Genomic DNA, 16,313 nt, shown 5'->3' on the forward strand with positions numbered 1-16,313 from the left:
TGTGGTCAGTGTGTGTGTGTGTGTGTGTGTGTGTGTGTGTGTGTGTGTGTGTGTGTGTGTGTGTCAGTCAGTCAGTCAGTCAGTGTGTGTGTGTGTGTGTGTGTGTGTGTGTGTGTGTGTGTGTGTGTGTGTGTGTGTGTGTGTGTGTGTGTGTATGCGCGTGTGTGTGTGTGTGCGTGCGTGTGTGTATGTGTGTGTGTCAGTCAGTCAATGTGTGTGTGTGTCAATGTGTGTATTAGTCAGTGTGTGTGTGTCAGTGTGAGTGTGAGTGTGAGTGTGTGTGTGTCAGTGTGTGTGTGTGTGTGTGTGTGTGTGTGTGTGTGTGTGTGTGTGTGTGTGTGTGTGTGTGTGTGTGTGTGTGTGTGTGTGTGTGTGTGTGTGTGTGTGTGTGTGTGTCAGTCAGTGTGTGTGTGTGTGTGTCAGTCAGTATGTGTGTGTGTCAGTCAGTGTGTTTGTGTGTGTGTGTGTGTGTGTGTGTGTCCCTGTCCCTGTCCCCCTGTCCCGGGCTTCCTGTCCCTATGTCGCAGGCTGCAGATCAGTGACAGGTGTCTGTGCTCCCGAGCAGATCTCAGCCAATAGCAGCGAAGCGGGCGGGCTCTGCTGCTCGGTGAGAGTGCACAGAGCGCTGTGTGTCAGTGTGTGTGTGTGTGTGTGTGTGTTACAAAACAGGGGCACAGACCCCACAGACCCCAGCACAGCCTCTCACCTCAGCTCGGACACCATGATGGGGGCTCCCGCTGCAGCTCCCTTGTACGACCGCCTCTGCTGGCTGCTCGGCCTGGCACTCACTGCCCTGCTCTCCATGTCATGTACCGTCCGGTCTTCTACCTCTGCACCTCCCCCCTCCCTATCACCCTGCACTTCTCTCTCCTCACTCCCCCTGTATCACTCCATCAGCCTGCTTTACCTACCACTCTATCCCTGCTCCTCTCAACTCCTTCACTGCTCCATCTAATATCCCCCCTCACCTCTTCATCCTGCTACCCCATTCCTTTTACTCCTCTATTCCACCTACCTGCTCCATTCCCTCTGCTCATCGACCACTCCCCCCCCACGCCCCCATCTTTATTCTCCCCCATCTGGATCCCTCTGTCACTCCAACCCCCATCCCTCCTTCATTTCACCACTCTATCTCCCTATCCCTTCCAGCGTCACTGCCAGCTGCTTCTGCGCATGCGTGGCGTCCATCAGTGGCGCCATCACAACTGTGCATGCGCGGCTTGGCAGCGGGCACGGACAGTGGGGAACGGCGGCCGTTAGGAGCAGCGATGGCAGCTATCGCCGCCGCCGCATATGTCAGCGGCCGTGTGGGGGGAGCGACGGCCTTTAGGAGCGGCGCTGGCGCCGGCATGTGACTGCAAGCGTTTGGGGGGAGTGGGGGGGAGCCATGACGCCACTTCCGTTTCACATTTCGTCTCCATCTCTCCAGTTTTGTCCCATCACAACTAGGTGCCACAAAAAAAGTTTCACTTCAAAAAACTGTTCATGCCTGTACATTTTAAAACTTACAGTATTATACATGTAGCCTGCAGCTCCCGTGGCTCCTGGAGACCCCCCTCCCTTGGTGCAGCGCGGTCGCGGGTGCCGACAGACCCAACGGCTGCTTCCAAGGGTGGGGGCTGGAGCAGGGAGCAGCGCGGCTTTCCCCACATGCGGCCGGTTGCCGGGGACGCGATCGGGCCGTTGCTAAGGCCGCGATCGCGTCTCTAAGGTCCCGGCGGCCGGTGAAGCAGGGCGCCGCCATTGCGCTGCGAGTTGCACATGCGCAGAGACATGATAGCGCGGAGGGCCCCCAGAGAAGTCGCGCGAGAGTACGGAGAGCTCAGGGAAGGTTGAGGCAGCCAGAGGAAGCTTGCGCAAGCGCAGTGCAGGGTAGGAAAAGCCCGCGAACCCCTAGCCTACCAGGGAAGGCTCTGAGCTGGGACTACATATCCCAAGAGCCTTTGCGTGCCCCACGTGACACCAGGGAGTCAATAGGGCCTAGGAAGCCCCTGCAGAAGAGATACATTTGGCGGGCTTGGCGCACGTTAGGGAGCAGTCAGAGACCGGAGCAGCCCTAGGAAGGAGGTAGGGTACAGGAGTCCAGGACTCGCTGTACTAGGCCAGCACCCCCAGGGTCTGAGGTAGTTAGTTACTCTGATAGAGAGAGTGTTGCCAGGGACTGCTCTAGAGAGAGGGACCCTGTCACTCAGGAGTTGCCGTTGGAGAAGGGGAGCTGTGAGGGAAGGAAGGGTGCGGGGAGCGCGTACAGCTCCTGCGGCCCTGTAGGTACCCACACCCCAGGTAGGCCCCAACCCCCCACTAGGGTAGTGGGTAATTGCTGAGGGAGGCCCAAGATAGGGACGCTGCCCTTAGTTAGAGTGCTGCCTTGTCAGAGTCACAGCGGTCAGTGCTGTGAGGTCTGACAGGCAGGCACCTTGTTGCGCAGCACGTTGGCTGGCAACATCCAGTGGGTCACAGCTTGTTGCTGCAGGCACTGGGATTAGTGAGGTTTAGGGGATTTAGAGAGTTAGGGGAGTGGGACAGGTCATTAACCCCTGTAGGCCCCTAGGAGTTTCTCCAAGCCACTACAGGTTGCTGTACTATAGGGACGGCCTATAGTGTAGCACGTGCCACTTAGAATAGATAGGAAAACAGCGGCTGCTGCTGTTCCTGGGGAAGCAGTTCGGACCCACGTTGGGGTCCACAGAGAATATCGCCAGGATAGGATCAGACGGAGTCATCGCACGTCTGACCCTTTGTGAAGCGTTGCTGATCCGAGCACCGGAGTGCTCGGCAGGTATCTACAGTTCTAAGTGCACCACCGGGCCCTTAGTTTAATAGTGACTGCGCAGTCACCCATTGATTCTCTGCAAGAGTGCGGGACATTGGGTGGGGTACATTTTATTAAAACATTATGTTCTGGGGGTGTCACAACTGTAATTTTTATATGTGTGTGAGTGGTTTATTTACTGGGACTTGCACACCAAAAATCTGGGTGCTAGCTTTCCCCGTTCGCGAGTTAGCCCGCTTAATTGAAAGGCTTGCTAGTGGGAAGCCAAGTTCACCTACTTCTCACGTCAATTGACCGACTTCCCCTGGCAATAGACTTGCTGCCATTCAAGTTAACAAGGTACAGATACAGTACATTTTATCGGAAAACCACTTCAACTCTAACCACAAGCCACTTATTCAAATGACTTGCGGTTACGGAGTCGAGTGCTTGGAATGGGATACCCATACTTCAAGCAGACCTCCCATTCTCAGCCACGCTTCTTCAATCAGCGCTGGCTTCAGCGCTCACCATACCATCTTGTGCCTGAAAACCTTACAGCACAGCATGCATGTATTTCTATTACAGCAGGCAGGGAATAGACGGCAAACTAGGGGTAAGAAGGCTGGGACAGGGGTACATACATCAGTGTCATGCAGATACTTTTAACCACTTCACTCCCAATGTGAGTTGGGGTTAATAAGCCGGGTATAATACCTTTATTAAGGCCTGATTAACCCCATGTTCGCCACATCATGGCTGGGATTTTATGCCGATTTGAATTCCACGAGATTACGGACTAAATCCAGGTCAGGGTAAAACTCTCCCATAAAGTTCCCTGCACCTAGGAAAGTCTAGTTTTTGCCCCCAGACCTCCAGTATGTCTGTCTTTTCATCTGTATTTTGTGTTTCATTGTGTGTAAGCGAATTTATGCCGAATAAATTACAATTTATTTCTCTACCTTGTTTTGCTCAATGAATGATCCTGGTAAAAAGGTGTAAATAACCTGGTCTCCTGTGACAATAGGATTGGGGTCATCCTATTGGTAGTAGTAAACCATGGTACAACTTCCCGTTGCCAAAACGTTTCATGGCACAATAAATATATTTTGATTAAGCCCCTGAGCTTCAAATTTAGCCCCTCAAATCTCCCTCAAATAAATGTTGGTGTCATTAAAGACAATAATTATTTTGCATTTTCTATTATTAGCTGCAGAAGTCTTCTCCTCCTTGAGTAGCCTTTGATCTGCTCTCATGAACTGCTAGATATTCACGCTGCTGTTGAGATCCCTAAAAACCTAAGTACTGCTGAATCACCAGTAAATGGTTAAAGTCTCTCACTGCAATTGAACCAATCTCAAGACACTCATGGTCATTATGGATGGGTGAGTCATGACAAAGTTATTGTATCTCTATTGCCCCATAGGCAGCATTGCAGGATAAATCAGTAGTACAGTATGCTACCAAAGAGAACCATTGATGACCCATGGCATATACAAAGACAAAATGCACATACAAGAGATAGAAGGTGAATGGGATACTTTATCATATACAGGTACCATCTCACTACAGGTAGCTGTATTTACCTGACAGTGTATTATTGAATGTAGACACTGTCCCTGTGCCTTCTTTTCTTCTAAGTTACTAAAGCAGGGCATAAAGTATTTATTGAACCAACACTTTCTAATCTGAACTCATCAAGGGTTATAAATTAAACTGATAGAGTGCAGATTGGGGCACTATTGCCTGAAAACTTCACTCTTGCTTTTATGTGACAATGCCCGGATTTGGCACTATTGTGGGTTAATGAATTATTCATTGTGTTCAGTACATAACTTGAAAAAGAAAAACTGTGACAGTCAAAGATAAAGAGCAGATGTAAAATATATCCCCATATTCTTGGAAAACAAATATTTCTGAAGAGGGCGTAGGACAGAAAATATTACAATAAGTGGGAGGCACAAGGTGAGGATAATGGAAGTTACCTGTATATAAGCCCATCTTCCAGCCCAGTGCTGCAAAGGTGAGAGAGAGAATTAAGGTGCGTACTGCATGTCTCTTCATCCTGCTGATTATACAATCTCCTTACCTGTAGTGGTATTTTTGGTCTCTTCTAACATTAACCATGTGGGACAAACTATATGTACAGATGCAGCAAAGGGTTTTGCAATCGCTTTTGAGTAATGATTGGATAATCTGTGATATTCTGCGCTATCACTGCCATTAAATTCTATTGAGAATCTTTGATATTCTGTGTTATAACGCGATATTTTGCATTATCAGCGGGTGCAATAACATTTGCTACATCTGTACATTACTTTATTTACATGATAAAATCTAGCAGATTTTTAAAGTTGGTGAAATTTTGATGTTAAATGTTTTTTCCTGGTAGTCTTAAGAATGCTATTGATTTATTTCTTCCTAAGACATTACTAAAAACAAACAAAACGTCTCCAAAAATGACATCAGCTGTTAAAGTAGACTGGTGTTTGAATAGTAATGTTTAAAATTCAAAGAGAGGCTTGAGTGACAGTTGTCTTAAACTTAAAACTGCCTCCCGGGAGACCAGAACTTTTGACACTTTTTTATATGTATACCGGGATCATTCACTAGGCAAAACAAGGTAGCAAAAACAAAATGCAGTTTATTCGGGTAACCACAGTAATAATTTATTTACTGCTTTAATGATTAGCAGAGTGTTCAGTATCAGTTTTTTCTGGTTTTTTATCACTAATAGCTGTCCTGTTATACTATCTATGTAGAGTGATTGTTAAACGTCATTGGGCGCAGAATCAATCCACGTACCACCAACCTGTCATTGAGTTGCACATACAGTGTTTATATCTAACAGCTTATATATTAAACTTAGGAGTAGGACACTGACTTGGGCTATTTATCAATACAGGTTGGGTGCTCGGTACGCTACGCCACATGACGCACAATACTCACATATAGGGCAAGCATTTCTGAGCTTTTACAGCTGAGTAACCCACTCCCCAATTAAAGCCAAAGTGGTATCACTGCTTTTGCTAAGTACTATTAGGCATCAGCATACCTTACTATATACCTTGGCTATCTATCATCTCCTCACTCCCTCCCGCCACAGTACATTATATGTAGTTAATATTATCACTTTATGTTAAGAACCTATTTTATTCTATTTACCTATTAAATGTTAAGTTTTAATGCCTAGGAGTGCACTTCCAAAATGAGCTTCTAGTTGCTAAGTGGTGGCAATAAATATGTCTTCACTTCTCAGCTGTAGTTAATTCTAGTATATTCAGCTCATCAGTTGCACCCACCGTCAATCTTGAAGGTTTAGGCACAACCACATTACTATTACACCATTTGATTTAGTGAGCATTATATTTTTGTTTTTGTTATTCGGGTAAACCCGCTGTGACAAACGCCCCTCTTTTGTAGTGCTGACGTCTGTCTGGGTTCTTCCCGACACAGTCTTCTAGGGTTATTTATACAACAAACAGGAACATGCAAAGTATTACGTTGCTTAACTCAGGCTTCTGCCTGCTTTATTTTCATCCAAGTAAGGTACTGCAGCTTTAACATGTGTAGGCAGGAGGTACTCAGACATTTAACCTTCAGCGGTTCACTTATATCAGTGTCATAGCATTTCACACAGTGTCACTTTTAAGAAATAAAAAACAAATCATATAAAGAAATCCTATCCCTTTCAGGGAACTAACTACACATCAGAATCAGCCTCTAACTGCGAACTAACTGGGCCAACTAACCTGGTTCCCCAGCTTAAAACAATGCCCTCTCATTTAGGGTCATTAGATATAGCACAGTCTTTTAGCAACAGCAATAAACATTTGTTTTGTCTTATCTGTTCGTGGTGGGAACACGGTCCCAAGTGTCCAGGCAAATCCTCTGGTACTGTAATACTTGGAGGGGCCGTCCACCCTGAAACTGGAAACAAGGGAGCAGCGATACCCCCAGCCTCCAGGCTCTAAGGAGAGAGACTGAAATGCAAAACCTCTCTGCTCTAAATACCTGTGCATGTGATTAGAAGAGCAGGTGAGGGAGAACTAGAGCCATTGTAATCTGTGGTCTGGATTTTCCATCCAGCTGCCTGAGTTAATGTGAAGCTGTGGAACGGATCATTTTTAACTATTCCTGCACTTTCTGACCTAAAATGGGGCAGAAAGCTGCCTAACATCTTTGGACTATGTCACATATCCCCCTCCCCAGCTCACACCTACCGGGGTGAGCGGCCATGGACCTCACTGGGGTGAGCGTCCTACCTGAAATACTTGAGCTAACTCCGCAGTACAATATTAAACATTCACGACACGAATATTAACTTTTTTTTTTTTTCCACTGCAATTATGGACAATAGTTTTCGTCATAAGAAACTATACTTGGCAAACATATTTTGTTGCTCTCTATTAGGGAACTATTTTGAAAAACAAATGTCTAGCACACACTCTTATAACCCATTATATGCTAAATATACTCACAAAACCAGACAGTTTCTATTACCTCCCTGGGTTTTTCTACTCTAGAATATGAACCTCATTATATTTACCAACAAAAAAGGGCATTTTTTTTCTATATTGTAAGCTACCAATATTTTTTTTTTCTTATACTACAGCCTTGTAATCTTAAGGGCCATCAACCCTGTATATTAATTTGTAGTTTAGCTACATTTTCAACACAGAGAACCAATATAACATTGTAATATTGACAAAAATGCTTTTCTAGAGGCATAGTATAGCATATACTGTAGTAGTGACATAGTCCGCACGTGTAACCCAATTGGTTAGTTCCACTACGTTTTTTTTTTCTTCTTGACTTCCAGTCCATTGCATCTTCTGACTTCATTTCAACACCCGCTGCAACCTGCAAATGACAGGACTGTTTCTTTAGCTTCTGACGGAACTCTGGGGCCGGATAGTCTTTGTCTTTATATTGTGGCCCAGAGTGGCGAGATCCGGAAAAATTCAAGGCCAGCGTTGACCTTCGTCGCTTTTGCTTTGCAACCTTTGAACCTTTATGGTACTTCTTACTGCCATGTATTTTCTCACGACCATCACTCTCAGAGATTTGGGATTTTCCCTTTGGGGCAATTATATGGTACTTAGAAGATGAAGCGCTAATTACCTGGAACACCTTCACCTTGATGGGACTCTCAATAACTCCGGCTGTACCCAGTGGCATTTTACTTTTGCAGTCGGCAGGCATGTAGCCTTGGGCCTCTCTTTCCTGAGGCCTACATTTATTCAGGCGAAAGTACCGCTGGATAACCAGTGACGCCTTTCTCAGGTTTTGATAGCGAATCCTGTTCTGTGTCATCCTAGTCAGAGACTGAATTTTTATAGTTGCTCCTTTCATAATGAGGAAGCTGTTTCGTACCATGCGGGCACGGTAGAATGATTGAAGAACACAGGCTGCTTTATTCCGGCGATTAAACTGTCAAATTTTCATCCTTCTGTAGGCAGCCTGTAGGATGATAGTTGCGGCGCGTTTACGCCGATAATTTTCTCTTTCCCTTCTTCCTTGGATAAGAGCTTTGCAGTGCTTCTGAATTATTCTAATGCTTTTCTCCTTTTTCTAAACGTTAAGTTCCTCCGCGAGAGAATTCTGTTTTGTGCACACATGTCGCAATTCTTTTCTCAGAGCCTCCATTTCTTCCTGGTGCTGGCTCTGAGTGTGCATCAATGCATTCTGTAGTGCTTCCTGCACTTCTAATTTTTCCTGAGTCAACTGTTTCTTCACTTTTTCTGCTTGGTCAGTCAAATCTGAATTTTTCATTTTCAGACTCTCATTTTCTTGCTTTACAGTCTCTAAATCACACAGGGCAATCTCATGGGTTTGCTTCAACATTCCCAGCTCTGCGTTCAGACCGTGGCCCTCCAGGCGTGAGTTTTTCACCTCTGTGCTGAGCGCGTGAACCTCTTGTAGAGCTTTCCCGTATTTCTGTTTTAGGATAGCAATCGATTTGTCAGACTTAATCTGTTTTTCATCCATGGTGGCAATTACGGTGTTGGTCTTTTCCAGCCTAGTCGTCACCTCTTCCAGCTCACTCCGTAAGAGAGACTCTGTTTTCTTCAAAGCATTGTACTCCTGTAAAGCTGGAAGTATACACCTCTGTAACTCGGCGTTCGATTCTCGCTCCTTCATCCAACATTCTCGCTCCTTCACCAAATCCTGCCAAAGGACTTCATAATTATGGCGCGCAGCTTGGAGTGCAGAAACCAAAGCCTCTTTAGCCTGGTTCAAGGATTCAGCTTCCCTTTGTTCCTCCTTTTCCTTTGCCACTGTTCCCGTGACAATTCTGCCGGTCACTCCGGTCTGCAGCACATCTCGGCGCCTTTCTGACGCATGTCCTGACAGTGCAGGTTCAAGTGGCTCGGTCACTTCCCCTGTGACTTGAGGAACAGTTTTCTTTTTCTTCTTCTTTCTTTTTGCTTTATTAGCTCCAGAGATATCAGTGGTACTGGGCACACACTCACTGGTATCAGCTTCCACATCTTGCTTGCCCTCATAGGGCTTTGCTTGCTTTTGCAACTGTTTGTCTTTGAAAATTGTGGGGCACACATCTTCCATGTGACCTACTTTATGACAGGCACAGCATACTAAATTCATCTGTGGGTACGGCTCTCCTCCAGGGGCCACATACGAGTCGTCGTCATCATCATCGTATGGCCTGAAGGGACACTGTTTTTCATGATTATGTACATTACAAAACAAACATTTCACATCGGCCATTTTAGAAACCCGGCAGGGAAAATTTGCTAGCTGCAATTTCACTCACTTCAGCAACTTACATACAGCACTTCTAGCTGCAAATGCACTCACTTCAGCAAAAGGCATTAGCTTTACAACCAGCACCTGCTAGATGCAATTTTTCTTCAGCAAAACATTTTGGTTTTCTGTTTGGGTTCAGGGTGCTGTTGCATCCACACTTCGCACATTCTCTGTGTATGCTAGAAGCACAACTGATATACACAGTGGGACAGACTTCACTCATAGCATCTGTACTTTATCTTCGGCTGGGCGGCCATTTTAAACCCCCACATTTATTTGCAAACCCACAGACTTTTAGTGTCGACCCGCATTCTCCACCATATGTGACAAATGCCCCTCTTTTGTAGTGCTGACGTCTGTCTGGGTTCTTCCCGACACAGTCTTCTAGGGTTATTTATACAACAAACAGGAACATGCAAAGTATTACGTTGCTTAACTCAGGCTTCTGCCTGCTTTATTTTCATCCAAGTAAGGTACTGCAGCTTTAACATGTGTAGGCAGGAGGTACACAGACATTTAACCTTCAGCGGTTCACTTATATCAGTGTCATAGCATTTCACACAGTGTCACTTTTAAGAAATAAAAACCAAATCATATAAAGAAATCCTATCCCTTTCAGGGAACTAACTACACATCGGAATCAACAAACCTGGTTCCCCAGCTTAAAACAATGCCCTCTCATTTAAGGTCACTAGATACAGCACAGTCTTTTAGCAACAGCAATAAACATTTGTTTTGTCTTATCTGTTCGTGGTGGGAACACGGTCCCAAGTGTCCAGGCAAATCCTCTGGTACTGTGATACTTGGAGGGGCCGTCTGGATTTTCCATCCAGCTGCCTGAGTTAATGTGAAGCTGTGGAACGGATCATTTTTAACTATTCCTGCACTTTCTGACCTAAAATGGAGCAGAAAGCTGCCTGACATCTTTGGACTATGTCACACCGCGTACAACACATAGAATACACAAAATACAGATCAAAGCACAAGTACTTGGGGCCTGGGGGGGAAATCTAGGCTCTACTAGGTGCAGGACGCCTACTTCAGTACGCTTACCCTGACCGGGATATACAGTACACCCGGGCTTACTGGTCCTCTTTTCGGCTTCAGATCCTAGCCGTGACCGATACGTTCTGAAAATGAGAACTTGGACCTTGTATCTGACTTTTCTAGCTACAAAATAAAGCCAGTTTCTCTGCTATTCATAACAGAGCAACTTTGAAAAGCCCGCCCTAGCTTCATCGACACAAGCAACTAGATTGTCTGGTTCTCTGACTGGGGCTTCTCCTTACATACACTCCGCTGAGATATCATTAACCAATGGGAAACGTGCCGACATTCTACCGCTTCCCCCAGTTTACCCATTGCCACCTACTTGACTGGCTCCACTTTGTCTGGCAAACAGGGGGTCATTCCCGCAGAGGTCTCTGTTCCCCGGACCTAGTACTCCACCCTGTACGGCCACTTAGCACCCCGACACCTCTCAACAACCCGCCTCCTCTTTGAACTCCAATGTCTATCCAGACTCCCCGGCACCTATATGGATGCCCGGGCAGAGTGAATAGACATTAATAGTAAAAGCACAAATTAAATGAAACTTTAATACTGTACATAGGATCACTTGGGGAAACTCATATCTGTAAGGGAAATAAGACTGGGATATCTGGACTCGAAAACCAGGAGTCTGGGGGACACTGGGCAGCCCCAGTGTAATTCCACCCACGTACCAGCAAATCATGCCTGCTCGCCGGGGAGAATTAGGGACTACCGGTATCTTTGGCCCCCGAACTCCTGCAAACAAAACAATTGCATTTCTTCCCAAATATCCCACCTAAAACATACACACAGAAAGTTTCATGAGTCTAGGGCACAGGGAATATGAAAAGTGGAAAAGCAGGAGTCACTTTAACTTCTACATTTTATAATACCTGCCCCCTGGCTTATGGTGTTAGGTTGCTTCCAGGGGCCCACGGGTGTCAGGGATAATCGGTTGGGCTTAACTTTTATTATATAGCCTGGTTACCCCCTATCCGTCCCAACAATGACAGAACATCATTGTATTTTTAGGGGAGATCTGAAAGGAAGACAAGGACTTCATGTTCCATTCCTGACATGGGGCGCAGGTCGCAACCATGTGATTGTTTAACAAGCAATTGCACGGTCGTAATGAATACATTTTAATACCTAATGGAAAGATACAGGAAATAAATATTTCTGATAAACATTTTGTCCAGGTTTTGTGCGTCTAAATGTAACTTATACATAGTGATATTTTAAGAAGAAAAAAATTACGCATAAATGTTACTTAAATGAATAAAAATATGGCGTGTCTTCAGTATGTAATGTAAATGCACCATGAAGGTAAAGGTAAAATATACCATTCTGGTTTTAGTAACTGTCACAAATGTGACCATTTCCCTCGCATTAGGATGAAGTTCCTCGTGCTTCTGTTTGCTTACGCAGTCGGTGGGTGGGCTCAGTCCTGCAGTCCTCAGCCAGGAGGTAAGAACATTCAGATGGATGTTTTCAGGGTTTGGCAATAAAGAGGAGATCTTATTGAGGTTGGTGCGCTGGAGAACTTAGTAAAAGTTAACTAACCTCCTAGCATTGCATGCAAAAATATTACATTATTTGGTTAAGTTAATTGACTTTTTAGAATGAAAACATTGCTTCTAAAGCCAACAGTATCTAATTATCTTTCTAGGTAAAATAAATAAATTTTTGTTCATGGATTCCCTACAATTCACGCTGATCAAATCCTGGTTGGTCTACACATTTATCTGTTTGGTGAATGCTGGCATCATCATTTCTTTATAAACAAGGAACAAAATGAATATACCTGTATGTTCTAAAATCCAGTCTCTTAGCAATTATTTCATGTTTAAACAAAATACTTACTACTACTCAGGTGATACTCTTTGTTTTAAACTTACTGTATTCAGAGGTGGCCTTTTGTGACTGATATTGATGCAACTAAATGTGAGCATTAATGGTGCATTGCAGTCTATATTTGACCCTCTGATGATAAATCAATGATCTTTTAAAATAAAATGTTTACAAAAGTTAATCCTAGTTCTTGACTGAGAAGACTACTCTGGCTAATCACGAGATTTTCTGTATATAAAAATAATCCCACAGAGATGGAATTCCATCTGTAAATGTTTTCCGGGCTGCGGGCAAAATAATTGAAGTCCTTTACCAATAAAGCTAATACATCAGTCCCAGCTCAGTGTGTATTTTGTGTGTGTGCCTGTCTTCTGTTGGAATAGTTACCAGTCTAAACTAACCTGTTTCCTTTTTTAGCATCGAATTTCGCAAGATTGGTAGAAGTCAGTCAAAGCTCCACTTTCATCAATTATCAATCGGCTACTGCTGATCGAGCTATTGATGGCTACAAAACGGGTATATTCAGTGCACAACCCTGCACCCACACCAACAATGAGAAAGATCCCTGGTGGAGACTGGACCTGAAGCAGAGCTATAAGATAGATACAATTGTTATAACGAACAGGCAGGACTGCTGTAGTGAGCGTCTGAAAGGGGCCGAGGTCCGTGTCGGAAACTCTGCAGACAACAAGAACCCTGTGTGAGTACCAGCATGCTCCTTCCTTTGTCCTACTTTCTATATTGGCTCCATGAAGATAAAGGTGTATTGGTAATATAAATATTAATACAGGTTATCTCCTTTGCCACCAGCCACAGTGTTCAACACACAGACAGAGAAAACCCTTCCATGTACAGAAATTGATTAATTGCTGTTTAAGCTAAAGAATCAAACTGTGCCGAATTTTTTATAGAAGTTGCCACATATCCCATAGGCTGCAGTAATAATATGCATACAGACAGGTGGTATAACTCGATAGAAGATGGGAAAATCTGGAAACATGGAGTATGTTAACGTATGTTCTAGAGGACAACTACAATGGAATATCAAAAGAATGGTCACTCTTGATATACTGTAATTATGATTTTATTGCAGATCAACATTTTGAACCTCGCTGCGGCCTTTCCCAAGGATTTATCCGCAGCAACTACAGTATTCTTCTGGGGGTTAATAGTTAAGATCATTAGCTCAGTTATCTTTCTTTAATAAGTCTATTTAACCTCAAATATTTGTTTCTGTTCTTTACATATCCTGTTCTTTTCTTCTTCCCCAGATGTGGCACCATCAATGACATTTCAAACCCCATCATTACTCTTTGCTGCAAGGGGATGGAGGGTCGTTATGTCAGTGTGGTTATTCCTGGACGCTCAGAGTATCTCACCCTGTGTGAAGTGGAAGTCTATGGGGTTCCACCAAGCCGGGACACGAATCACTGCGGGTAGCCCCTTGTTACATTTCAATCAGTGCCCTCTGACCCTGAGAAATCATCCATGGAAAGTAGCAACAAGAAGCCATAGAGTTTAATAAATATAACCAAGAAACTAGATACATTTTCTAAATACACAAATAATGTGATTAAATCTTCTCAGCATGAGGGAGACATTGTCACATTTTGTATGGTTTATAACCATGGCTCTCAACTCCACTCCTCCAACAGGTCAGGTTTTATGCATTTCCCTGCTTAAGAACAGGTGGCTCAATCAGTGGCTCAGTCATTTTGATTGGGCCACATGTTCTAAAGCAGGGATATCCGTAAACCTGACCTGCTGGTGGCTCTTGAGGTCCGGAGTTGAGAACCACTGGTCTATAAGGCTAAGGCCCTTATTCTGTAAGCTGCTATAGCGCTGATCCAGTCCTACAGCACAGAAAGCCCCATTGAATTAAATTGTGCTATCGGTGTGAGGCTCACAGAATAAGGCCCTGTGCATCTGATATGGGAATAGTAATTTCTATGCACGGGATATTTGTATCTGAATTTAAAAGCATCTGAGCTGCTGTTTTCCCTAAATAAAATTGCAATAAAATTAATAGCATGACTGGGTTTGAGGGTGTGTTATTTATACTAATTGGAGTCTTGCTTGAGTATGCGGTGCAGTTCAACAGGATGGGCGTGTCACGGGAGACCAGGACTAATACCAGGACTAATACAAAGGATCAACAGAAACACAAGAGTTTATCAAATTAATTTATTGGAAAAAGGAATATCCACAACTATACATATAAACAGACAATACACATAATCACAACAGAGGGGTGGGAGGAACTGGGGTACCCTATAAATCTGGGTTACGGGAACTCCCTCAAGAGATTTCCCCATGTTCCTTCTTCCATCACAGGATGTCTTCTGGCCCGGACTCCAGGCCTGACACCAGCACTGGAATCCTCTCTGGTATAGAAATTTGAGCTGCAGCTAAAAGTCCAAGCTATCAGCTACTGCAACTCCTTCAGCTGACTTCAATCTAACTAAGGGTCTCCCTCACCACCTTTTTATACACTAACCCACAACATTGCAACATTCAGGGCCAGGTGCTCTCAACGTGCCCAGCCCCTGATTGGTGTGTTGAAATGCAACATAGCATTAGTTACATGAAAATACAACAGGGAACAGTCACAGACAATTTTTGCAACATGACTCCTGAAACCAAAATTAACCTATGGTCCCTGAAGTTCTGGAACCAGGCTAAAACATAATACATGGATATATATACATATAACATAATACAACTGTATTATTGACAGGTATGGTGTAACGCAGGTCTTGACTTTTATCAATCGCAGTCATATGTACCCCGGCCAGCCCGCTATCTCCGTGTCACGGTAGACCAGGCTTATTAGACTTTTAATTACTGGGATCATTGATTGAGAAAAGCAGATAGATACAAATAAATTGACTTTATTCACATAACGAACGTACACAACTATGTTACACAAATTACAGGAAAAAGACACACTTACTTTGAAAACTGGGATAACAAAACTAATGTTTTCTAGTTGCAAACACGCAGCAAAATAATTCCCGGCCACATTTCCTTCCTGTGGCCTCTTGCTGTTGAATTCTGGTCACTTTGCCCCTGAGCAATGTAGGCGATTTACTCAGAGCTGGAACTTCGCAAATGGGACTGAATCTCAGGTGAATCACACAAGATGAAACTGATGGAACTGATGAAAAACTTAGATGGATCTGATGGAACTGATTAATCTAACTCTCTAACTGACTGGAAGACTTTTTAAAAACTCCCAATAGTCCATCCTGTCAGTCTGCAGCAAATCACTGCGTGGGAATTTTATCCCTGGCCAATGGGCATGCTCTGCCAGTAACACAGGTAGCCTGGCAGAAGCTTCAGAACAGTGACTGATGATGTGCAACAAAACTGTCATCTTCCCCCCACTGGCCACTTGCCACTTAGCATATGCCATCCTGTTTTCTTCCTGAATGCCGGTGAGTCTAGCTAGGCCAAAGGGACCCTTTTGATCTAAGGATATTGGGGCTTCAATTAGCACAGAAGGACTAACAAATTATTTGGTCTTTCCTGCTAACAAGAGGTTAACATCTTTGAATCCTACTAAGCATTTCAAAGCCCAGGCTTACACACCCTATGTGTCAACAAAAGGTTTAACACCTCTTGGAAAAATGTCTCTGCTTTCTATGCAAATGGGTTGTTTATCTAACTGACTTCCTATGACATTACTTCCAAAACCATAAATCTTAGAGGATGGTTAAAACCCATTCTCTTTTCCCTTATTCAAAAACATTTTTACCATAATTCATACATTTAACACATTATATGATTTTCCCCCTGAACCCTATTTTAATAAAACAAACCTTCGTCTTATACACATTCACCGGACTGGAGTGTTCGGATATACATTAACCCCTTGTGTCCCATTTTTACCTTTTCCTGCTCTGTG

General features: G+C 44.1%; 2 protein-coding genes across 2 annotated transcripts in view; both read left to right on the forward strand.

The window, feature by feature from the left end:
- LOC142488078 (uncharacterized) overlaps positions 1-16,313 on the forward strand; it is a 908,622-nt gene that overhangs the window by 562,407 nt on the left and 329,902 nt on the right. The window lies entirely within an intron of this gene.
- On the forward strand, positions 11,950-14,417 carry LOC142475538 (pentraxin fusion protein-like). Its single transcript, XM_075581359.1, has 3 exons — positions 11,950-12,022; positions 12,824-13,106; positions 13,678-14,417. Exons 1-3 carry the CDS (start codon positions 11,950-11,952, stop codon positions 13,844-13,846), a joined length of 525 nt encoding a protein of 174 aa, XP_075437474.1. The 3' UTR covers positions 13,847-14,417.

Source organism: Ascaphus truei, chromosome 2, assembly GCF_040206685.1.
Source record: "Ascaphus truei isolate aAscTru1 chromosome 2, aAscTru1.hap1, whole genome shotgun sequence".
NCBI lineage: Eukaryota > Metazoa > Chordata > Amphibia > Anura > Ascaphidae > Ascaphus > Ascaphus truei.